This window comes from Podarcis gaigeae (genome assembly GCF_964106915.1).
Source record: "Podarcis gaigeae genome assembly, chromosome: 9".
NCBI classification, from domain to species: Eukaryota; Metazoa; Chordata; class Lepidosauria; order Squamata; family Lacertidae; genus Podarcis; species Podarcis gaigeae.
The window spans coordinates 77,558,736-77,583,747 of record NC_139685.1 but is presented as its reverse complement, the minus strand read 5'-3'; the positions used below and the strand labels follow the sequence as shown (position 1 = coordinate 77,583,747).

The 25,012-nt window shown below is 44.1% G+C and overlaps 1 protein-coding gene across 3 annotated transcripts in view; it reads right to left on the bottom strand.

Annotated features, from left to right (window-relative positions):
* LOC310852813 (C-type lectin domain family 10 member A-like) overlaps positions 1–22,952 on the bottom strand; it is a 33,256-nt gene extending 10,304 nt beyond the window's left edge. For 2 of the 3 annotated variants that reach the window (XM_083756872.1, XM_083756874.1), the window contains exons 1-8: positions 22,821–22,952; positions 21,991–22,095; positions 21,811–21,874; positions 19,993–20,157; positions 17,525–17,620; positions 14,826–14,924; positions 13,841–13,927; positions 12,430–12,581 (exon numbers count right to left, since the gene is read on the bottom strand). In XM_083756872.1, coding sequence (XP_083612998.1) covers positions 12,430–12,581; positions 13,841–13,927; positions 14,826–14,924; positions 17,525–17,620; positions 19,993–20,157; positions 21,811–21,838 — 627 coding nt within the window. In that variant the 5' untranslated portion in view covers positions 21,839–21,874; positions 21,991–22,095; positions 22,821–22,952. The remainder of the gene's footprint in view (positions 1–12,429; positions 12,582–13,840; positions 13,928–14,825; positions 14,925–17,524; positions 17,621–19,992; positions 20,158–21,810; positions 21,875–21,990; positions 22,096–22,820) is intronic. The other variant, XM_083756873.1, reaches the window with a different exon arrangement.
* Between the last annotated feature and the right edge of the window lie 2,060 nt (positions 22,953–25,012).

Below are 25,012 nucleotides of genomic sequence, written 5' to 3'. Positions count from 1 at the left end.
CGGGACCAGCCTTTCCTAAAGGACTGGAAGAAATTTATGTTGTATTTGAAAGACAACTGTAACTACTTAACATCGCTTGTAGGATTGCAAGAAGTTTTGTAAGGAGGAGTATTGTAAAGTGGACTATCCAGATTATTGTGAGAAGTATTAAGATTAGCTGATGTAAGATTGGGTCTAAAACAATAAGCATAGTAATAAAATGCATAATTAGAAAGGAATTCAGAAAACCATTAGAAGGGGTTGATGGAAGTCCTAGGCTATGACAGCCAAGGATTGTTATGTTGTGTTGGAGATGCTGTGTTGGAAAAATTATGTAAAATTTAATAAAAATTATATTTAAAAGAAGAAGAAATGCAAGGCCTGTTCAGAATAAAACACTAGCAGTAAAACACCAGGGTGCTTGTTAATGCATATGTTACAGAAAATAGCATACAAAAACATTAAGGGAAATGATTTGCAAATTGTGTACGTTTGGGCAAAATTGCATACAAAAATGTGTATATCGGAGAAGTACATACTACCATGTGAATAAACTGAATGATTATTCTTTTGTGAAAGTACGGAACTGAATTTAAGACTAGGGGTAAAAAGATTTGCCTGTCGTTATGTGGCATTTGAATATAGACTGCATTTTTAATCAAGACTTATATTGGCTTATATCTTGATCAGGTTCCTAAATTAAATGGGCTTAGATTTTCAAATGTTTCATGCCAGGCAGAAAGAACCTTGGCAAGAGGTTTTTCTCCTAAGACAAGGGGGCCCCATTGATTTATAGTAGAAAAACAATTCTCAAAGTCATAAAAAAAGGGAGAATTACATATGCTGCCCCAAGGCTGAGAAAACACAATTAAAGGCAAGGGTAAATAGTAAAATAATACCAATGTGCCTCCCAGTAAAATGAGCCAGATCTTCTTTCCAAGGTTAAAAAGGCCAAGAGCAATGGAGAGGCATCTAGCTGGCAGAAAAAGAGAGCATTTTAAAGAAATCTTTAAAAGCTGTTTCTTTTTCTTAAACTGAGAGAGTTAAAAAGGTTAAATGTTGGGAAAGGCAACTGGCTTGGCTGGAGAAGAAGCATCTAGCTGGCTGGGAAAGGAGGGGGAAAGGGGGGAGGTGTAAACTGAAGAGGCTTCTTTTTAAAAGCTGTTTTTTACTGAGTTCCTTTTTACTTTACAAAGGCTTTATTCTTTTAAAAGGCTACCTATGATAAGTGAATGAAATATATTAGCTTAAATATATTGGCTTAAATGTAATTATGCAAAGGATTTAAGGAATGCTAGATTCTTATTTCATATGGTTGTAAGAGTTGTATTTATCCTGAAATTAAGTCAGCCACCAGCCTAGCCCCCCTGCTAGACAGAAGACGCCATCCAAGCACTCTTGATATATATATGGTTGTCAGGCATTTGTTTAGAAACTTTCAAATGAAGGAAATCTTTCAATATTGATGTGAAACTCAAGATCCTTGACATCTGTTGAACATAAAAATGTAAGATTAAACATTTGTTTTAGAAGGCAATAGGGCAAGGAGGGCAAGGAGGGCAAGAGGTGAGCTGGTAATTAAGATTCCATGTAAGATATATTATTACTTATTTGTCATTTATATATAGCTCTTTGTCTCCCTTATAAGGGCAAGGAAGTGGGTGTATCTTTTGTGGGTGTATCTTTTGTGATTGGTTCTACCAAACAGCCAATAGGAATTTCAACCAGGCTGATTGGACAGAGGCAGCCACAGGAGGAGCAAAGGGGGCTGGATTAAGGGAATATAAGTGCTGGCCAGGATGGCAAGAGGCCAGGCCAGAGCTTGGTAACCATATACCACTGAGCCTCTCATTTATTTGTCTGACAAATAAATTATTATTTTAATTTCTCTATTGCTGCGTTGAATATTTCATTCCAGCTAAGCGTTAACCACAAGCAGGGTGCTACATTTTATGGTGCCACTGTGACTCGGATAAGTGGTCTGCTGGAACGCAGCCCCTTCGCCCTACTGGGCAGGGTACAAGAGAGAGGACCACTGCTTACCCAGCGCGCACTGGTAAATTTTTCCAGGGGGAACGCAGAAGACTCGTCTGTCTGATACCCTGCTCACTGGCGGCGACGGACCGGGGGAAACAGGGAACCAACCAAGGGTAAGTGCACAAAGGGATTTTTGGCCCTCCAATTAATTGGGAGGAAGAGAAGTCTTGATCAAACTTCTGCGTCTCAGTAAGGGGAAACTGAGTACGCTAGGTGGTTGGGTACATCAGATGTTGGTCTGGTGGAGGAAAAGGGAAAATTGGGAGGTAGAGTGTGGTGAAGTATCTAGCGCATTGTATGTGTGAGAAAGTACAGAGCAATCTGTAGCTGACCTGAGTGTGGAGTGGGCAGTACTTCGGTTCTTAGTAAGGCGACTTCACTAGGCAAGGAAACCCACAAAGCGTGTGTGTGAGTGACTGAGTGGATACTTCACAGGGCCATACAATGGGAGTTGGGGGTTCAAAGGGGGAAAATACACCTCTTGAGTGTATGTTAAATAATTTTAAGAAAGCCTTCTCAGGGGCATATGGAGTCAAAATGACGCCAGAGCGCTTGAGAACGTTATGTGAACTAGAATGGCCGAAACAAAATACTGAATGGCCATCTCAGGGAACTTTTGATATAAATTTAGTAAGCAAACTTTGGTCTAATATCGCCAAAGAAACTGGAGGGTGCCCAGAACAATTTCCATATATAGATTCCTGGCTGAGCACATTAAATAAAAATCCTCCATGGATAAGGGAATGCAAAGTCAAACGATGCAAATTATTGGCTGTAAAAGCTGAAGCTAGGAAAGGAATCTTGCCAAATAAACTCAAACCCATTTTTGAGGGACCAGAGGAAGAGGTGCTTCCACCTCCACCCTATGCTCCACATCGAAGGGAGCTTAATTCAAACACTCCGCCAGTTGTAACCCCAAGGCAAGAAAGTGGAATGAATAATGGGAGTGGAGTCACAGAGCTTGATTCCTTGATAGATTATGATAAATATCTTCAGGAGGCATTGGAGTCCTATAATAAAGCCCAAGCAGAAGTGGTTATTCCACCTGTGACTCCTAATAGACCTGCATCTACAGTCTCCTTTAGTGGAACAACTGATTGCCCACCCCAAACCCCTGTACATCCAAGTCCTAGAGAATTATTACAGAAGTTACAGGGAGACCTTAATCGGTCAGCAAGCAATACAGCCAGGCGTATAAAGCTGCTAAAAGAACGCCTTGGGACAAATACCATCCCCTATGATTTGAGGCCCCTAGAGCAAAGCGAAGAGAAAGATCACGTAGTAGCCCCTCTTAGAAGAGTATTTGATGCACTTGAGGAGCCTGCGCTGGTTAACGGGCAACCCGGACCACGGCCACCTCGAACTTCGACCCTGCAATATATTCCATTCACAACTACAGATTTGATGAATTGGAAAACACACACCCCATCTTTTGCAGAAAAACCTCAGGCTATGATGGACTTGGTGACTTCAATAGTAAATACTCATAGCCCTACTTGGACAGATTGTCGCCAGCTCCTAAATACTCTTTTCACCACTGAGGAAAGGAGAGACATAATTGAAAAGGCACAGATATATTTGCGTGAGCAGGCCAGAGTGGGAAATATTTTTAATATTGACCGTCATCTCCAAGATAACTTTCCCTTGGAAGATCCTAATTGGGATCCAAACAATGGAATTCATCTGGCCAGACTTACCACCTACCGCCAGACGCTTGTGCAAGGTATCCGCAGGGCATGCCAGAAGCCCACTAATATGTCTAAAGTCTCAGAAGTAGAACAGAAACCAAATGAGAGTCCAGGAGACTTTTTAGAGAGGCTGCAAGAAGCCTATCGTATATGGACTCCTTTTGACCCTGAAGCCCCTGAAAACAGCAGAATGATTACTGCTACATTTGTGGCCCAGTGCGCTTCTGATATTCGTAAGAAAATTCAGAAATCAGAAGGATGGGAAGGGATGCTGATGAGCCAAATTATGGCCATTGCACGCCGAGTTTATCGGAATAGGGATGAGGCTGAGAAGCAAGAGAAGAAGAAGTGGCAGAAGGAAAAGATGGTAATGCTAGCCACAGCAGTGAAGCAAGACCACCGCCCCTTAAATGGAGGGAGAGGGCGAGGAAGGAATCCACCACTGGGAAGGAATCAATGTGCAAATTGCAAGAAGGAGGGTCATTGGAAGCGGGAGTGTCCTGAACCCCTGAGGTTGGAAGAAGTACGCCCAGGCCCAGGCCCAGGCCCAGGCTCCGGCCCAAGAAACCAGGGACGGGGACGGGGAATGATCCGAAATGGAAGATATCAGAGACCAGGACAAGGACAGAATAGAGACAATTTCATTGGACTGGCAGAAGAGGATTTTACTCAAGACTAGGAACGACCGGACTCCATAAAGTTAGGCTTCCAGGAGCCCACGGTCACGATTCAATTAGGGAGCCATTTAATAGACTTTATGATTGATACTGGGGCTGAATACTCAGTACTCCCAGAACTATTGCAGAAAAAGGCATCCAAAAGTGTAGTCATTAAAAGTGCCACTGGACAGTCAGCTAAGAGGTCTTTCCTCCAACCTTTGGAATGCCAGATTGGGGGACATCGTTTAACCCATCAGTTTTTGTATATACCTGAGTGTCCAATACCTCTCTTAGGCAGAGATATGCTGTCCAAATTGCAGGCCCAAATCACCTTCACTCCTCGAGGTCCAGAAATGAAACTGCCATCAAAAGCAGCAGGAATAATTACCCTCTCAGTACCTAAGGAACAATCATGGCGCCTAATGTCAGCCCTGCAAGTCCAACCCACATTGGATACAGAATTAAACAAGCTCCTCCGAACTCTACAGGTGCCACCAGGAGTATGGGCCGAAAATAGCCCACCAGGAATGGCTAAGAATATAGCTCCAATTGTAGTAACCCTAAAACCTATGGCTACCCCCGTATCTGTAAAGCAATATCCCTTACCCCGGCGAGCAGCAGAGGGCATCCAGAAACATTTGGACCGCCTATTAAAATATGGTCTGCTTAAGCCTTGCCAATCAGAATGGAACACACCCCTTTTGCCTGTTCGAAAACCTGGGACAGATGAATACAGGCCAGTGCAGGACTTGAGGCTCGTAAACCAGGCTATCGAGACCTTGCACCCAAATGTACCAAACCCATATACCTTGTTGAGTTTGATCCCACCAGAAGCAACATTTTTTACTGTATTGGACTTGAAAGATGCATTCTTCTGTTGCCGGCTGGCACCACAGAGCCAACCTATATTTGCCTTCCAGTGGGAAGACCCTTTGACAGGAACAAAAGGCCAGCTAACCTGGACAAGATTGCCCCAGGGATTTAAAAATTCCCCAACTTTATTTGGCACTGCCTTGGCGAGGGATCTAACAAGTTACCCCTCAATACCGGGAGAAAAGGTGGTTCTGCAATATGTAGATGATCTTATACTAGCGGCAAAGGATTTTAATACCTGTAAAGAAGGGACAGAGGAACTGCTCCACTTGCTCTGGGAAGCTGGCTACCGAGTTTCCCAGAAAAAGGCACAGTTATGTTTAGAAAAGGTCAAATATTTGGGCTTTGACATCTCACACCAACAACGAGCATTGAGACCAGAGAGGAAAGAAGCTATTTGCCTTATCAAGGAACCTACCACAAGAAAACAACTTAGAGGATTCCTGGGAACAGCAGGGTTTTGTAGACTATGGATACCTGATTTCAGCAGTCTGGCCAAGCCCTTACATGAAAGCACTCGAGGTGCAGAAAAGGACCCATTCGTATGGGGACCTGAGCAGAAACAAGCCTTTTTAGTTATCAAACAACGACTTATGGAGGCCCCAGCCCTTGGATTGCCTAATTCGGAAAAACCCTTTCAGCTGTATGTACATGAACAGAATGGGATTGCAGCTGCAGTCCTGACCCAGAGATTAGGAAGTTGGAACCGCCCAGTAGCTTATTTGTCTAAACAATTGGACTCAGTAGCAAAAGGATGGCCTCCATGCCTAAGGGCAGTAGCGGCCACTGCAAGCCTTGTCAAAGAAGCTGATAAATTTACCTTCGGCCAGACGATGTATGTGAATGTACCTCATGCTGTTCTGACACTCATGGAATATAAGGGTAGTTATTGGCTAACGAACCCAAGGATGGCTAGATACCAAGGCCTATTGTGTGAAAATCCCAGGATTCATCTACGAGTAGTGAATATGCTCAATCCAGCGACTTTGCTGCCCCTACCAGAGGTAGATGATGAGGAATCACATGATTGTCTCCAAGTAATGGATGAAGTTTATTCCAGTAGACCTGATCTGAAAGATGAACCATTGAAAAATCCAGATGTTGTATATTATACGGATGGTAGCAGTTACCTTCATGAAGGTGCCAGACGAGCAGGATATGCTGTGGTCACCAATGAGGAAGTTGTGGAAGCTGAAGCTTTGCCTGCTGGCACATCAGCACAAAAAGCTGAACTTATAGGCTTAACTAGAGCTCTGCAATTGGCAGCTGGATGTAAGGCAAACATCTATACTGATTCTAAATATGCCTTCTTAACCCTGCATGCACATGGAGCTCTATGGAAAGAAAGAGGTCTAATAGGAGCCCACGGGAAGGCCTTGAAATATGGACCTGAAGTAGAAATCCTGTTAGAAGCAGTATGGGCTCCAGAACAGATTGCTGTAATGCACTGCAAAGGTCATGGACGAGGAAGGGATCCAATAACCAGAGGAAATCATGCTGCTGACAAAGCAGCCCGAGAGGCAGCCCAAAAGCCTGTGGGAGGATTTATAGCAGCCCTCATACCAGAGGTAGTTCCAGAAGAAGTTAAACCTCACTATACCCCAGAAGAGAGGAAGTGGGCTGAACAGGAAGGAGCGGTTGTGAAGGACGGTTGGATGATCCTGCCGGACAATAGGATTTATGTACCTCATCATCTAGCAGGCACAATTGTAAGAAATTATCATGAATCTACTCACCTTGGCGGTACTGCAACCAGAGAGAGTCTCAGTCGGAAGTTGTATATTATTAATCTATCACAATTAGCAACTTGCATTTCACAGAAATGTGTTCTTTGTGCTAAAAACAATCCCAGGCAGGGACCAGTACAACCTCCTGGAATTCAACATGTGGGATATGTCCCCATGGAAAGTCTAATTGTGGACTTCACAGAGCTGGTCCCTTCTAAGGGATTCAAGTATCTCCTTGTGTTTGTAGATACTCTTACCGGATGGGTTGAAGCTTTTCCCACCCGAACTGAAAAGGCACGAGAGGTAACTAAGAGACTCCTCACTGAATTGATCCCAAGGTTTGGATTACCTAGATGCATTGGAAGTGATAATGGGCCAGCGTTCATTGATCAAGTAGTACAAGATGTATGTCGAGTCCTACAAGTAAAATGGAGACTGCATGCAGCATATAGGCCTCAGAGTTCAGGGAAAACTGAAAGAATGAATCGGACTCTGAAAACCCAATTGGCAAAATTAACCCAGGAAACGGGATTGGGATGGGTAGATGTGTTACCCATAACACTGTTTCGTGTTCGGTGTGCACCCACAAAAAGACTTAAGTTGTCACCTTTTGAGCTCCTGTATGGGAGACCGCCCTCCTTTGTTCAGGATATTCCAGCTGACCTTAAACAAATAGGAGATCATGTGACACAGGGACAAGTGCAATCTCTCTCCCGTGTTTTTGTTTCTCTTAACAGGTGGGCCCTCGAACGCACGCCGTGCAGCATTGCCGAGCCGATTCATCAGTTCCAGGCTGGCGATAGCGTATGGGTGAAAGAGTGGAAACGTGATCCACTTGCACCAAAGTGGCGTGGACCTTACACCGTCTTGCTCTCTACTCCAACAGCGGTGAAGGTAGCTGAGGTGACCCCCTGGATTCATCACTCTCGTTTGAAGAAGTCCGAAGGCAGTTGGACGTGCAAAGGTGACCCCTCTAATCCTTTAAAACTAACTCTCTCCAAAAACCCCTGTATCTAGCCCTACCGGGAACGGGCTAGGTCACGGGCAACATTTGACGACCGGCCTGCTGCAGCCACAACCTGGAAGCTGGCTGACCTGCGCACGCCTGAAGCTTGAGGAGCGTCTGAACCAGCGACTGTGAACGGAAAGATTCTCTAATACAATTGATTGACTGCCCCCTTGTGGAACAATTATCAGAGATATTACTCATTGGGGATCCTCGGGATATATGTTTTGGTCTTGGTGGTACCCCATTTCTGTCACTGGGGGAATTATATTGGGGCTAATAATTATTTGCTATCACAATAAGGTAATCTTTTGTGGAAGGAATGCATATACTAGACATCAACATGATTTTATTATTAATCCTGATCCCTTGGGAAGGGGAAGGGTCCTTGAATCTGACCAAATTGGCTAAATATGGATTCAGCCATGACCACAATATGTGGGTAGGCTTAGCTGAAATGGTAGCCAATGTTGCAAATAGGACCAATTGCCTTGTTTGCTCTCTTGGGCCAGATGATTCAGAGGGAGGTATGCCCTTATTACCGATACCATTAGATGCCATTGGTATGGTAAGCGAAATGCCACACCAAACAGAAATACAGAATTTCCCCGGATGGAACTCAACTAAACCATTACGAGTTATACCTGTACAAGGGGAATTCTGTGTACATAAATCATCAGATGCAGCTGATTCTCCCATGATAGGCTCTTCTCATTGTCACTATACTTGGGATTATATTAAGAATAGTCATACCTGGGCACACGGTACTACCTATCGAACTCGGAATACCTTGCCCTGTGCACCTCCTTTTATTCACGCATGGAAAGTGGTGTGGAACATAACTGTGACAGAAAAAGGCAATCTAACATACTGCACTGTGAACTCTCTACCTCTTTTGGTATTTCGCCTTCTGTACTCCACGTACCAAAAACCTCAGACCCGATGGTTGTGGTGGATATGTGGAGAATGGGCATACAAAAAGCTCCCTTCCAAATGGAGTGGGACTTGTTTCTTGGGTTGGGTATTACCACCAATGTGGATTATGCCCACTAGTTCGGCCAGGCGAACACGAAGGAATGCTGATATTTCTCATATAGCAGGAGGAAGTACCCAAAGTTGGAGCGGTACTGATGATTGGCCACCAGAGCGCATTATAGCCTATTATGATCCTGCCTCCTGGAATCCTGGTGAGCTCATACAAGGGGCACGGGATCCTATTTATAATCTAAACAGAATAATTCGATTGCAAGCAGTAGTGGAACTTGTAACCAATGCAACGGCCCAGAGTTTGAGACTTATTGCACAACAGTTGGATGAAAGTAGAGCCGCCATTTTGCAGCTGAAAATGGGAATGGATTATGTACTTGCCAGGCAGGGAGGCCTATGTGGAGTCTTGAACTTGACAGGGAATGCCTGTTGCTTTAACATTTCAGATAATGGTGAGGCAATCCGTGTGTTGGCCACAAAGATGGAGAATATAGCACATGTCCCAGTACAAACATGGGAAGGATGGGATATGGGATGGCTCACCAATTGGTTACCTAATGTCACAGGACTCAAAGGGATACTATTGTCTTGCTTGTTTTTCTTGACAGTAGTGGTAATGGTTTTGTGTATGATGCCATGTATCATTTCATGTTTTAGAAGTACAATTAGCAAGATGGTTTCAAATGAAACTCTACCTCATATCATGGCCCTATACAGAGCTTTACCTCAGGAATATGATGAAGGTCAAGCTATCAAGGACACTTGGGATGAAGGTCCTTGAGCTTGAAAGGGGGGAATGTGGCATTTGAATATAGACTGCATTTTTAATCAAGACTTATATTGGCTTATATCTTGATCAGGTTCCTAAATTAAATGGGCTTAGATTTTCAAATGTTTCATGCCAGGCAGAAAGAACCTTGGCAAGAGGTTTTTCTCCTAAGACAAGGGGGCCCCATTGATTTATAGTAGAAAAACAATTCTCAAAGTCATAAAAAAAGGGAGAATTACATATGCTGCCCCAAGGCTGAGAAAACACAATTAAAGGCAAGGGTAAATAGTAAAATAATACCAATGTGCCTCCCAGTAAAATGAGCCAGATCTTCTTTCCAAGGTTAAAAAGGCCAAGAGCAATGGAGAGGCATCTAGCTGGCAGAAAAAGAGAGCATTTTAAAGAAATCTTTAAAAGCTGTTTCTTTTTCTTAAACTGAGAGAGTTAAAAAGGTTAAATGTTGGGAAAGGCAACTGGCTTGGCTGGAGAAGAAGCATCTAGCTGGCTGGGAAAGGAGGGGGAAAGGGGGGAGGTGTAAACTGAAGAGGCTTCTTTTTAAAAGCTGTTTTTTACTGAGTTCCTTTTTACTTTACAAAGGCTTTATTCTTTTAAAAGGCTACCTATGATAAGTGAATGAAATATATTAGCTTAAATATATTGGCTTAAATGTAATTATGCAAAGGATTTAAGGAATGCTAGATTCTTATTTCATATGGTTGTAAGAGTTGTATTTATCCTGAAATTAAGTCAGCCACCAGCCTAGCCCCCCTGCTAGACAGAAGACGCCATCCAAGCACTCTTGATATATATATGGTTGTCAGGCATTTGTTTAGAAACTTTCAAATGAAGGAAATCTTTCAATATTGATGTGAAACTCAAGATCCTTGACATCTGTTGAACATAAAAATGTAAGATTAAACATTTGTTTTAGAAGGCAATAGGGCAAGGAGGGCAAGGAGGGCAAGAGGTGAGCTGGTAATTAAGATTCCATGTAAGATATATTATTACTTATTTGTCATTTATATATAGCTCTTTGTCTCCCTTATAAGGGCAAGGAAGTGGGTGTATCTTTTGTGGGTGTATCTTTTGTGATTGGTTCTACCAAACAGCCAATAGGAATTTCAACCAGGCTGATTGGACAGAGGCAGCCACAGGAGGAGCAAAGGGGGCTGGATTAAGGGAATATAAGTGCTGGCCAGGATGGCAAGAGGCCAGGCCAGAGCTTGGTAACCATATACCACTGAGCCTCTCATTTATTTGTCTGACAAATAAATTATTATTTTAATTTCTCTATTGCTGCGTTGAATATTTCATTCCAGCTAAGCGTTAACCACAAGCAGGGTGCTACAGTTATGGCATAGCCATGATCATCTAGGGATGCTACTTCTAGACATGTGAGCTGGAAATAGACATTGGATTTTAAACTGTGAAAGTGGCCCAAGAAAGGATTTTTGTTTGTGTACATACTTTTAAATAGATTTGGCGTTTTCAGTGAGATTTTCGAAAAACAGGCTCATGTGTTTAATTCATTGTTTGTTTTTAGTTGTATCTGTATTAATTGTTGCCATGAGCCACCTTGGGACTGCACAAAGTGAAAGGCAGGATGAAAATAAACAAAACAGAACAAGAAGAGGCGTTATAGGTCTGGAACTGGCAGAAGTTCACCACAATTTCTTTACATCTGCTTGATAGTATCTGCATCTCTCACTTGTGTGGCGGCCTTCCTTCCCAGTTGTCAACTGGATCTTCTCTTTCAACCACTTCCCCACCTGTCACCTGAGGAGGTAAAAATTGCCACTCCACCTTCAAGCCCAAGTCTGAGATTGCACTTAGAACCCCCTAATGCACTGCCTCTTTGCCCCTTGGCCAAGTCCTCCTCCTCCTTTTCCTCCACTACAGTGGTACCTCGGGTTACATACGCTTCAGCTTACTTATGCTTCAGGTTACAGACTCCGCTAACCCAGAAACAGTACCTCGGGTTAAGAACTTTGCTTCAGGATGAGAACAGAAATCGTGGGGCGGCGGCAGGAGGCCCCATTAGCTAAAGTGGTGCTTCAGGTTCAGAACAGTTTCAGGTTAAGAACGGACCGCCAGAACGAATTAAGTACTTAACCCGAGGTACCACTGTACTTCATACCATTTCCAATCCACTATGAAATCCACTAGCATTAGCAACATACAGTGGTACCTTGGGTTAAGTACTTAATTCTTTCCGGAGGTCCATTCTTAATCTGAAACTGTTCTTAACCTGAAGCACCACTTTAGCTAATGGGGCCTACCATTGCCGCCGTGCCACTGGAGCACAATTTGTGTTCTCATCCTGAAGCAAAGTTCTTAACCCGAGGTACTATTTCTGTGTTAGCGGAGTCTGTAACCTGAAGCGTATGTAACCCGAGGTACCACTGTAATAGAAAATGCCATCACCCTCAAGGCTTTGCCCATCACCTTGCTACAGATGATGTAGTTTGGATCAGAGAGTCAGTCTTCAGACACCCATGGGCTTCATCTCATCTCTTATCTGGGTAGTGTAGACTCCTGTCCAAGGAGACCTTACGTCCCCTGTTGTGAACTCTCACCTCACACAGCAGCTCATAATCTCCTCCCACACTCTTCAACCAATCAACATACATTTATCCAGGCTTGAGACTGTACCATTTCAGAAGATTGTGCCCTTGGTTTTACTGCATTTCAGTGTTCTACTCACCTCCTCAGCTTGCGTTTCAATACAAATCAACATGGCTTTTTCATCTTCACAAAAGTCTCTTGCACCTTCCCACGTCCTTTCATTGTTTTCAAGGAAATAGAGAGCCCCTTTGTGGTGGATCCACTTTAACTGCATTTTTGCATGAATCTCATCTTTCAATCAAGGCAGGAATAGGGAAGGAAAATAGGGTTGGGGGAGGTTATACTCATTATACTCCAGCATAATTTATAGAGATCTGACTTTCTGAAATGTTTGTTCTGATAACAAATACACTTATTTAAATGAAGTGCCATTTATTTATTTCCATTTCCATCTTTGCCTTCATCAATAGATTTGCAACCATTTTTCTCATTTATTTAACAAGATTAACATATTGCTCAATCAAAAAATGTCTCTAAGTGTTTTACATACAAATAGTACCTGATATTCATTAAAATAGCACATAAAACAGCTTTTATAAATAGCAGGCATATTCAAATTATCAAAATATATAAAACCACAATTTTTTAAAACAAAAAAATTCCTTCCAGTAGCACCTTAAAGACCAACTAAGTCAGTTCTTGGTATGAGCTTTCGTGTGCATGCACACTTCTTCAGATACACTGAAACAGAAGTTTCCAGACCCTTCTATATAGTGAGAAGTTGGGGAGGGGTATTACTCAGAAGGGTGGTGGGAATGGGTGATTGCCAATACCCCTCCCCAACTTCTCACTATATAGAAGGGTCTGGAAACTTCTGTTTCAGTGTATCTGAAGAAGTGTGCATGCACACGAAAGCTCATACCAAGAACTGACTTAGTTGGTCTTTAAGGTGCTACTGGAAGGAATTTTTTTGTTTTGAATATGGCAGACCAACACGGCTACCTATCTGTCACAATTTTTTAAATACTCCCCCATACATAATAAAATTGTACAACTTGCCTAAACAAAACCGTTTTTATAGGCATAGAAAACAACACAGGAGAGGTGCCTCTCTAGTATCAATGGGCAGACAGTTCCATTTGTACAGGCGGCCAGACTGAAGGATCAGTTCTTGCAAGTGAAGAACAAACATTATGTGACACTTGTATAAATGTCAGTTCCAAAGACTTAAGCAGGCAAGAGAGAACATATGGGATGAAGTGATCCTTCAAGTAACCTGGTCCCAAAGTGTTGAGGGCTTCGTATACTAATAGTTACACCTTGAATTTTCCTCAGTAACAGAGTGTCAGCCAGTGCAGATGTCTGAGTGGGGGTACAACGGACTCCCCCTCCATACATCTTCTCTAGGAGGTGGGTATTTGAGACTGATTGGCAGTTTAGTCGAAACTGTACCTTCAAGAAATATGCAGATGAAGGAATCTAAGTTCAGTCTCAAGGCGGGTTCTCTCCATACTATGAAATTTAAGCATTGCTGTTTTAGAATAACTTACCAATTCCAGCTTGTACTTCACGTGCTTTGGCATCCCATACAAGCAATTCTTCTGCCAACTTCTGAGCTGCTTTAAGTATTACAGAATCTAAAGGATGCAAACAATTCAAGGCAGTTGTATCTCAACAGCTATACAGATATATTAGAAAGCCATTTCCCAGATTCTGGTGGCTTGTCATATTCTACCTCATGTAAGAAGATCAGAATTCTAATACAGTGCCCATATAAGAGCAATCCTCGCTCACATCACCAAGGACAGAAAGCAGCTCAAACTTCTACCCAAATGGAACCCCCAAGTGTATACTTTTGCTTTTAACTGAGCCCATGCCAAAATACTTATGTCATAAGGTGGGAAAGATTTAGCTATCTAAACTACTGACAAAAGTTGTGATATCTGCAAAATTTCTAGTCCTATGAGCAACTGCAGGGGGAACAGCTGCCCCTCTTTCTGGGGAAGGGGTTGCACATGGATACTGCGCCTAACTCAGTCCCACCACAACCCATCCACTATGCTCCTTGCTGAGACAAGACTGGAAATAAGTTCTGTTGCAGAAGAATAACCCTGGGTGTGGTGGGGTAGGAATGGTTCTGAATTTACTAACTAATCCATTGCCTCCTTGGATACCCAAAGATGTACTCTACATGGAGCTGGCTCTGTGCTACAAAGATGTGACATTAAGACCGGCACCATGAACCCCACTGTGTGGGAATCCCTTGCAGACGACTACAGTGGCTGGAGACACGTTGTGCATCCATAGCAATGGCCAGAAGAGGAATGAGTGCTGGGAGGAGTGCAGAGAGAAGAAGCTCCATGGTGCATCTACAATAGTACAACCGGACACCTTCATCTGCCCCAACTACAGCAAAACACGTCTCTCCTGTATCAGTCTCTACAGCTACAGCATGTGCTGTAACCTTCCAACAATTTGACTCCACTCTTTCGTTGTCTCCCAAGACAGACGAACACCAAGCAACTCATTGCTTACCATTTTTGCGTTTGAGGGATGGTTGCTTTTTGATCATAAACTCCCTAATCTTCGCAACTGCTGTTCGTAGGGAGACTATTTTTTTCGATCGCTCATGATCTAGAAAAGAGGAAAAGAAATGGTGTTCCAGCACACTAGTACGTGTATGGCTGCACTCCTACATTGGGTTCCCAGGGCTAATATTGAATCAACATTCCCTGTGCCTTATCCCTGAACCTCTTTTCAACACCAAATAAAGCAGTCCCTTCACAACCAGATCTTCAGACTAGAAGAGCAGGCAGCATTCCAGCAAAAATTGCTTTAAATTTACAAGGCTTGGACAAGTAAAAGGGTCTTCACTACACAATTTGTATTAATCAAAACTACCTCTCTTTTGCTTGGAGCCTAAAAAACAAGGTGAGCTCTCTCTGGTTCCAACAATGCTGAGCTCAATGGACCCACATTTTCACTCTGTACAGGTGAGTTTCTGAAGCCCAAAAGCTATGTTGGCTTAAAAGGTAAAGGGACCCCTGACCATTAGGTCCAGTCGGGCCGACTCTGGGGTTGCAGCACTCATCTCGCTTTACTGGCCGAGGGAGCTGGCGTACAGCTTCCGGGTCATGTGGCCAGCATGACTAAACCGCTTCTGGCGAACCAGAGCAGCGCACGGAAATGCCGTTTACCTTCCCACCGGAGCAGTACCTATTTATCTACTTGCACTTTGACTTGCTTTCGAACTGCTAGGTTGGCAGGAGCATGGACCGAGCCACGGGAGCTCACCCCGTCGTGGGGATTTGATCCACCGACCTTCTGATTGGCAAGTCCTAGGCTCTGTGGTTTAACCCACAGCGCCACCCGCGTCCCATTATGTTGGCTTAGGAAGTATCTAAAGCAGTGGTTTTCAACCAGTGTGCCATGGCACTCTGGAGTGCCTTGATTGATGGTCAGGGGTGCCATGGACAGCATTGGCCTCTGTCCCTCTTTCCTTCCTTCCCCCCTCTGATGCCATCTTTCGTCTTCCAAAGCAACTACTCTATCCCAAACTTAAAAATGGAAAGCATAATGCTGGTGGACAATGAAAGAGGTTTAAAGACTTTCTCAAAGACAAATCTAAAAAAAGATTATATAAACACTGACAGTTGGGCAATACTGGCCTGTGAGAGCTTCAATTGGAGAACAGGCTTTACCAAAGGTGTCATGGACTTGGTAGATGCTTGAACTCAGGAAGAAAGGGAGAAACGTGCTAAGAGGAAGGCACATTTGCCAAACCCTCACCATGATCAACTTCTTCCCGGAAACCTATGTCCCCACTGTGGAAGGATGTGTGGATCCAGAATTGGCCTCTACAGTCACTTATGGACTCACTGTTAAGACTGTGTTCATGGAAGACAATCTTACTTGACTATGAGTGAGCGCTGAAGAAGTAGAAGCAGCAGCTTTCCAGGCCCCTGTGGGGCATTTAGAAGAGGCACCTCTCTTTGGGGCAAGGGGGGGGGCAGCTCAGAGACCAAGGGCAGCAGCAGCGGCTGCCCAGAGGACTCCCAAGGAGAGAAGAAGAAGAGTTTGCACTTGATATCCTGGCTTTCACTCCCCTTAAGGAGTCTCAAAGTGGCTAACAATCTCCTTTCCCTTCCTCCCCCACAACAAACACTCTGTGAGGTGAGTGGGGCTGAGAGACTTCAGAGAAGTGTGACTAGCCCAAGGTCACCCAACAGCTGCAGGTGGAGGAGCGGGGAAGTAAACCCAGTTCACCAGATTACGAGTCCACTGCTCTTAACCACTACACCACTCTGGCTGGGGAAAAGGGGAGAAGAGAGGAGGGAATACTCCTTAAGGGAGGGTGTTTGAAAAGGGGTGAGGGGCTGCCAGCTCTGCAGGCAAGGGGTGACCTAACTGGGCTCCTGAGCCCCACAGAGGAGCTGCAGAAAGAATGTAGTAGGTCAAGGGAGCCGTCGTTGAAAACCTCTGATCTAAAGTGTCTAGGGACAAGATTTCAGGGGTGTTTATTTCAACAGGCAAGATTTAACCACGCCCTTAGCTCACTCTTTGAAATTAAGAGGATGTAAAAGGTCTTAGAAGGCCTGCTTCTTGGGAGAAGGGCAATGACAGGCCTAGACAGCATCTTGAGAAGTAGAGACATCACCTTGCCAACAAAGGTTCATATAGTTAAAGCTATGGTTTTCCCAGTAGTGATGTATGGAAGTGAGAGCTGGACCATAAAGAAGGCTGATCGCCGAAGAATTGATGCTTTTGAATTATGGTGCTGGAGGAGACTCTTGAGAGTCCCATGGACTGCAAGAAGATCCAACCTCTCCATACTGAAGGAAATCAACCCTGAGTGCTCACTGGAAGGACAGATTGTGAAGCTGAGGCTCCAGTACTTTGGCCACCTCATGAGAAGAGAAGACTCCCTGGAGAAGACCCTGATGTTGGGAAAGATGGAGGGCACAAGGAGAAGGGGGCGACAGAGGACGAGATGGTTGGATAGTGTTTTCGAGGTTACCAGCATGAGTTTAACCAAACTGCGGGAGGCAGTGGAGGACAGAGGTGCCTGGCGTTCTCTGGTCCATGGGGTCACGAAGAGTCGGACACGACTAAACGACTAAACAACAACAACAAAAGGTCTTAGAAGAGGCTAGATTGATAGTCTTATTCACAATGAAATAAACCAAGTCAGGATAATACTAAAGGCTTTTCTGTGCAAAAGGAGTTGAACTTACAAAAAGCAACAGCTCCAACGGTGGCGAAAAAAAGGATCAGGCACATCATTATTGTAATAAATGTACCAACAGGAGATTGAAGAGCAGCTAGTTTCCCTTGAAAGACAAAAAAGAAAGAAAATTTGGCTTTAACTACAATGAGCCAACGTAAGACTTTTGCTTCAGTTAGTAATATAGCTTGGTCCTTTTGTGTGTGTGAGTTGCAGTACTTGCAATTTGTGTGTTGCTTGTATATACTATTATTTTCATATATACAACTATATAATGCTTTAAGAAACAGTAGATATTGAATTAATCCATACATCATCAGGGGCGTTTTCCAAATGTATCTGTTCCAAATAATCTATATTTTCCCCAAACCATGCCCACATTCCCCACACCTGAAATCATATGCGGCTGCTTCTCTGCAGCAGAAGCCTGGGAACAACCAGTTAATTTGGATTGGCAGTAGTATCAACTGAGTCAAGAAAATGCAAATAAACAGATGAAGTTAATTAAAGTTCTTGAAGCCAGGTAACAAAACTAATTTAAGTTGAGAAACATTTGGGTTGACAGTAGTTCCTAAGTAGAAGGGTATATTTCTATAAAGGAATTTATCACCCCCCAACCCCACTATTTATTTATTTAATTTCATTCGTAGATCTCAGGATGACTCATAACATAAAAATAAAAATAACAGTACAAAATACATAATTAAAACAAGAACAAGAGCAAATCAAAGCCGTAGCCTCCCCCCTCCCCCAAGCACATTTAGAAGTACAAAGAAAATTAATCAGACAAAGGCCAAGGTTGAAGAGGAACATTTTCTCCTGGCTCCTAAAGATATATAATGAAGGCGCCAGATGAGACTCCCTGGGGAAAGCATTCTACTACAACAACCTTTGCCAACCTGATGTTCTCTACATGTTTCTGACTAATGCTTAAAAAATAATTATTATTTGTGTACTGTCCTTTAGCCGCATATCTCAGGATAGTTCACAACATAGAAAATGTAGTATAAAAAAGACAAAATACATAATCAAAACAAGAACAAAAAAACCCTAACCAATAACCACACATCCCACAACACATTTCAGTGGCGCTGACCTGGGCCCGCCCACATCGTGATAACCTCCTGGAGAAGAGGAGGTTAAGGGGTGATATGATAGCCATGTTCAAATATATAAAAGGATGTCACATAGAGGAGGGAGGGAGAAAGGTTGTTTTCTGCTGCTCCAGAGAAGCGGACACGGAGCAATGGATCCAAACTACAAGAAAGAAGATTCCACCTAAACATTAGGAAGAACTTCCTGACAGTAAGAGCTGTTCGACAGTGGAATTTGCTGCCAAGGAGTGTGGTGGAGTCTCCTTCTTTGGAGGTCTTTAAGCAGAGGCTTGACAACCATATGTCAGGAGTGCTCTGATGGTGTTTCCTGCTTGGCAGGGGGTTGGACTCAATGGCCCTTGTGGTCTCTTCCAACTCTATGATTCTATGATTCTATGATTCTATGATTCTATGATTCTATAATTCTATGATTCTATGATTCTATGTCATGACGCACACTGTCAGGGACTGGACTGAACAGGGAAGCTGGGAAGTATCCCCTCAGTCTGTTTGGCTCCTCTAAGAAGAGGAGGGAGAGTGAGAAGGTTTTCCCCCTTGTCTCCAACAGTTTCAAGAGGAGAAGAAAACAGAGCTGAATTATAGCTGAAGGTAGTGGATGAGGAGGAGGGAGTGAGAGAGAAGTCGGCAGAGACCTCCTTGGAAGGTTTGGGAGATCCTCCTTCTCCAAGGGCTCGTAGGTCCCTACGCATTCAAGAACAAAGAATGCGAAGGAGTATGACTCCTGGGACTTCCTATAAACTTTCAGGATGTTGTTGGGGATGTTTTGCCTCTGATGCTACCGGGGAAGAGAGGATTCTCCACGCCTGACACATGCTGTGGCATCATGATGTCATAGCACATGGTGGGGCATGAGATCCAGCAGCGCGGCAGTGACCCCTCCCACCTGAACTCCTCCCCCCCCCCAATTCCACACTCCCTCTTCCCTTTTTGTGCTTCTCATTACAGGATGAATAATATTAATAATAATGACAATAATAATAATTTATTATTTATACCCCGCCCATCTGGCTGAGTTTCCCCAGCCACTCTGGGCGTCTTCCAATCGAGTGTCAAAAAAAATACAGCATTAAATATTACAAAACTTTCCTAAACAGGGTTGCCGTCAGATGTCTTTTAAAGATAAGATAGCTGCTTATTTCCTTCACATCTGAAGGGAGGGCGTTCCACAGGCTGGGCGCCACCACTGAGAAGGCCCTCTGCCTGGTTCCCTGTAACTTGGCTTCTCGCTGTGAGGGAACTGCTAGAAGGCCCTCGGAGCTGGACTTCAGTGTCTGGGCTGAACAATGGGGGTGGAGATGAACCAGTGTCTGGGCTGAACAATGGGGGTGGAGATGAACCACTGCTAGGTGTGCAATGTACATACCTGCCATATTTTGCTGTCGCTTTCTCATTCCTATTTTTGATCTGGAACTCACATTGGATCTAGACCCCACATTGGATCGGGACCCTATGTTACTTTTTGATTCCATATTAGTTCTGGAACTAAACTGGGACTTGGAAGCTCTTTCTTTAGCTGCATCCTGCGGCACTGTAAAATAACAACTTCTCTTTAAAATAAATATAAAGAAATAAATATAAAGAAATTACACAACACTAAGTAATGTACATACATAACAGACTACTTCCTAGATATTGCAAGGTGTGGGGGAGAGACTTCTGATAGTGAGTGATCTGATCAATATGACCAGGAATACAATGGGTTGGATACAAGTGTATAGACTGCATGATGACCTCTTTCTGTTGCATGGATTACCTGTTTCCTAAAGTGGTTTATTTTATTTTAACCCCACTTTTTACTCCAGTGAGCTCAAGGTGGCATACATGGTTCTCCCCCCTCCTCATTTGATCCCCAAAACAGCCCTGTGAGGTAGGTTAGGCTGAGAAGCAGTGTTACCCAATGAGTTTAATGGCCGAGTGGGGATCTGAACCCTGGTCTCTCAGGTCCTAGTTCCTTAGCCTTTTCTTGGTTAGGATCTTGAGGGTTCTTACTGCTGAACTCACAATGCTTCTGATCTAGATATGTATAGTAGTCTTATGCATTTTCCCTTAAATGTTCAATCCTGGTTTGGTGGAAGAGCGAGCAAATCCAAATTTCTGCTGGCGTCATGATGGCAGGGCAGAAAATGGGACCTGGCTGCTCTCCTCCTCCTCTCCTCCCATAGGCATTTTTTAAAACAACAACAACAAACCTCCCATTGATATGGTTGGAGAGCGGGGGCGTTGGAAGAAGCAGAATTTTTTTGGATCAAGAAGATCCAAAGTCTTAGTGATATTTTTATTTTAAAAAAAACTTGTTCTATTCCACCATCCCCCTTTTCCCCTTTTACTGCAAAGGAAGGACAGCAGCTAAAGTTCCTGCAGATGCAACAAGGAAAGGAATGTCCACAAAATCCTATGGCTGTGGGATAACCTCACAAGGACCATAAAATTAGGCACTTGGCTGGGCACTGTGAGAACAGAATGCTGAACTAGATAGGCCTTTGGTTTGGTCCAGCAGGGTTCTAATGACCTTCAAAATACTCTGCCAGGTGGTTCACATCCTGAAAGCAGAAAGGTGGGGCAGGAGCTCAAAAAGGGAATAATAATAATAATAATAATAATAATAATAATTTATTGTTTATACCCCGCCCATCTGGCTGGGTTGCCGCAGTCACTCTGGGCAGCTTCCAACAGAACACTAAAATGCAATAACCTATTAAACATTAAAAGCTTCCCTAAACAGGGCTGCCTTCAGATGTCTTCTAAAAGTCTGGTAGTTGTTTTTCTCTTTGGCATCTGGTGGGAGGGCGTTCCACAGGGTGGGTGCCACTATCAAGATGGTCCTCTGCCTGGATCCCTGTAACTTGGCTTCTCGCAGTGAGGGAACCGCCAGAAGGCCCTCGGCACTGGACCTCGGTGTCCGGGCAGAATGATGGGGGTGGAGATGCTCCTTCAGGTATACTGGACCGAGGCCATTTAGGGCTTTAAAGATCAGCACCAAGACTTTGAATTGTGCTCGGAAACGTACAGTGACCAAGACATAACCTTCTGCCCCCCTCCTTGATATTATACTCCCAAGACAAAAGGAAGGAGGAGTCAGAGGGGCAGAAGGGACATATTTGGGCCTCACTCCCAAGAGTAGAGTGTGGGTCCTGTTGTCCTGGGTTCGTCTGAAGAGAAAATACAAACAGAAACAACTTGCCTTCTGCGAATGTCAGACCTCCTGCCATTTTAACTGCTCATTCGGATTGGCTCCTCACGTCATCCTATGTTCAGAACCATATAATGGAGTAGACCGTTAACACAGCTTTTAATTAAGAATGTAGTGGTCAATGAGCAGTTGGAAAAGCAGTGAGCATAAATAAAAGTGGAAAGTGCTTACATTGCTTCATTGATGGGGACTTTTCCTTGGCTGCCATCTTACCTCTTCATTTTAAGTGGTATTTCATCTTGGGTTCCTTCATGTGACAATGTAGTGGAGCGAACTCTTAAAATAATAAGGAAAAAATAGAATTTAAAGATAATATCACCTTGCCAACAAAGGTCCGTATAGTTAAAGCTATGGTTTTCCCCAGTAGTGGTATATGGAAGTGAGAGCTGGACCATCAAGAAGGCTGACTGCTGAAGAACTGAATCTTTTGAATTCTGGTGCTGGAGGAGACTCTTGAGAGTCCCATGGGCTTCAAGAAGATCAAACCTCTCCATTCTGAAGGAAATCAGCCCTGATGTTGGGAAAGATGGAGGGCACAAGGAGAAGGGGATGACAGAGGACGAGATGGTTGGACAGTGTTCTCGAAGCTACCAGCATGAGTTTGACCAGACTGCGGGAGGCAGTGGAAGACAGGAGTGCCTGGCGTGCTCTGCTCCATGGGGTCACGAAGAGTCGGACACGACTAAATGACTAAACAACAACAACATCCTGTCCCCCACCCTCAGTATTTAAGCAAAATTTTTACTGCCACCAGGGTACCTCTATGAGATTACATCTCTCCCAGCAGAACAGGAGAACTGGAACTTTGCGAGTGACACCTAAATGACAGACCAGATGCTCTGCAGGATAAGACCCAGTCAAACTGGTAAAGGACTTCTTCCTGCTTGAGAGCTAAGGAAGCTGCTGGAAATTGTACTAGCTGGGCAAAATACCCAACAAACTGATGCAGTGGGTATAAAGTAGTTTCATATGAATAACATTTATAACATTCACTGTGATACCGTGGGATACCGCTGGGATATTGTTGTGCCTCAGTCAGTTCTTCTTCTCTTTGCCTCTCCGTTTGTTCCTGCAGCTGTTCGTTCCTTCAGCGGCTCAACCACCTAGCCCTTTGATGCAGAACATTCCAGAACTCTTCTTGTTCAGGTTCTGCTTCTCCCTGATTGGGCATGACAAGCAGCCAATCAAGATTCCACACAGAGCATATACCTAGGAAAGCTATCTTATGGAATTATTATTATTATTATTAAAATTCCTTCTGAATTCAGGCAGCAGTAACTGCGTGAGGTAGACACAACAGCAAGGAGGACTGAATAGCAGTTGCAGTCACAGGTTACGATATAGAAGCAATGCAGCTGCAAACTGCTAGCTTGAAAGCAAAACATAATGGGAATGTTGGGCGTGTCCGTGGGAAACAGAGGGACAGTCAATTCACAGTGCGAAGCACCGGAATTAGCTCAGAGTGTAATATGAGCTCTTCCGTTTGTTCCTGTCCAGGAAGTGCAGGAAGTGTTTGCTACTAGACTGCTGGGGTTTGAAGAGAGCAGTCATGTTTTTTGTAATGCCACAAAGACAGAAATAAAGGCATGTAAATACGTTTCTGTCTATCTCTTTCCCCTGCCAGGGGGCAGGAAAGAGGGGGTGTGTTCTTCTCACGTTTGAGAAGAATCGCCTATCGCGACATAGCCTGGATCTTGCTGGGGAATGCAGCTAGGGAGGTCAACAGGGAATCAAGCCGGGTGCCTGGAATTATTGTCAGTTTCTCCTGATAAAGGCTTGATTTCCAACACCTCACTGGCTGCACCAGGGAGAGCAGAGGGGAAATGCCAAGTGATGGCATCTACAGTTGCAGAGAGGAGAGAGGATGCCTCGGGGAAAGGACTATATCTAGGCTTATTCTAGCTCCAACTGTAGTGAGCAAGAACTGCCACAGGCAAGTGGATCCCAAAGTGATCACTCACTGGACCAGCATCAAGGACCAGCATGGCTGGGCAACTGCTGAAGGCTCCATCACCCAGTGGAGGAGGCCACTGATAAAAGCCTCCTTGCCTTGCTCTGGTGACAGAGGGGGCCTGGGGCTGCACGACATCACTGTGACGTTTGCACGTGACGTTGGCTTACTGACATGTAATGCAGACTCCCTGCAGCGTGGGCGCATGGCCGCGTAGAACCTTTTTTTGGGGGGGCCCCTTCATTGAAAATTTATGGGTGCCTGGGCCCCCATGGCCCCATATAGAGGACTCCTATGCCTCCTTGTCTTCACTGTTGAAACTTGCATGCTTGTTCACCTGCTTCTCAATATGTCTCAGACAACAGTGGTAGTGAGAAGGAATCGCAGCAACGAAAAGGGAAAGCCCACACAAATGAGTTGAGGGAAGCAAGGAAGCAGTGGAATTAATGCAATCCCCCATGAGTATCCAGAGAAGGAGGACATATTCTAGTTAGAAGATTGAGTGCACTATATTGTGCACTGCTGCTGCTGCTGCACTGTGAGTTGGGGAAGGCCGCTCCCTCCTCAGGCTGATTCCACCTGGCCCAGGGGGCGGGGCCCAGACTGACTCACCACCGCCACAGCTTAAGAGGCCTCATGAGGCACTGGGACACCACTGCTGCTGCTGCACCGTGGGGGTTGAGGAAAGCCGCTCCCTCCTGCAGGCCCACTCCACCAGGCCTGGGGGGCGGGGCCCACACTCGCCACCGCTACAGTTTTTTTTTTATACTCTTTTTATTGAATTTCATTGATCACACACATACAAAAAAAGATATTAAAAGGAGAAGAATAAGAAGAATAAGAAAAAAAAGAAAAAAGAAAAAAAGAAAAAAACCACACACACAAAAAAGAAACGAAGAATTATTACATAAAACATCTGACTTCCTTCCCTGCTGATTTCGGATTTCTACCTTCAATAGTTTAATTTTACAGCTGGTATTGATGGTTAATTTACACATCGGGAGTTTTATATCTGACCTGCTACAGTTGGTAAGTTTAGATTGCTTTCCATATAGACCACAAATTTATTCCAGTCGTCTTTAAACTTTGCATTTTTTTGGTTTCTAATTCTTTGCGTCATTTTTGCCAATTCAATAAAGTCATATAATTTTGTTTGCCAGTCCCTCATCGTCAGAATGTTTGAGCCTTTCCAATTTTGCGCGATTAATATTCTTGCTGCTGCTGTTGAGTATTGAAATAGGA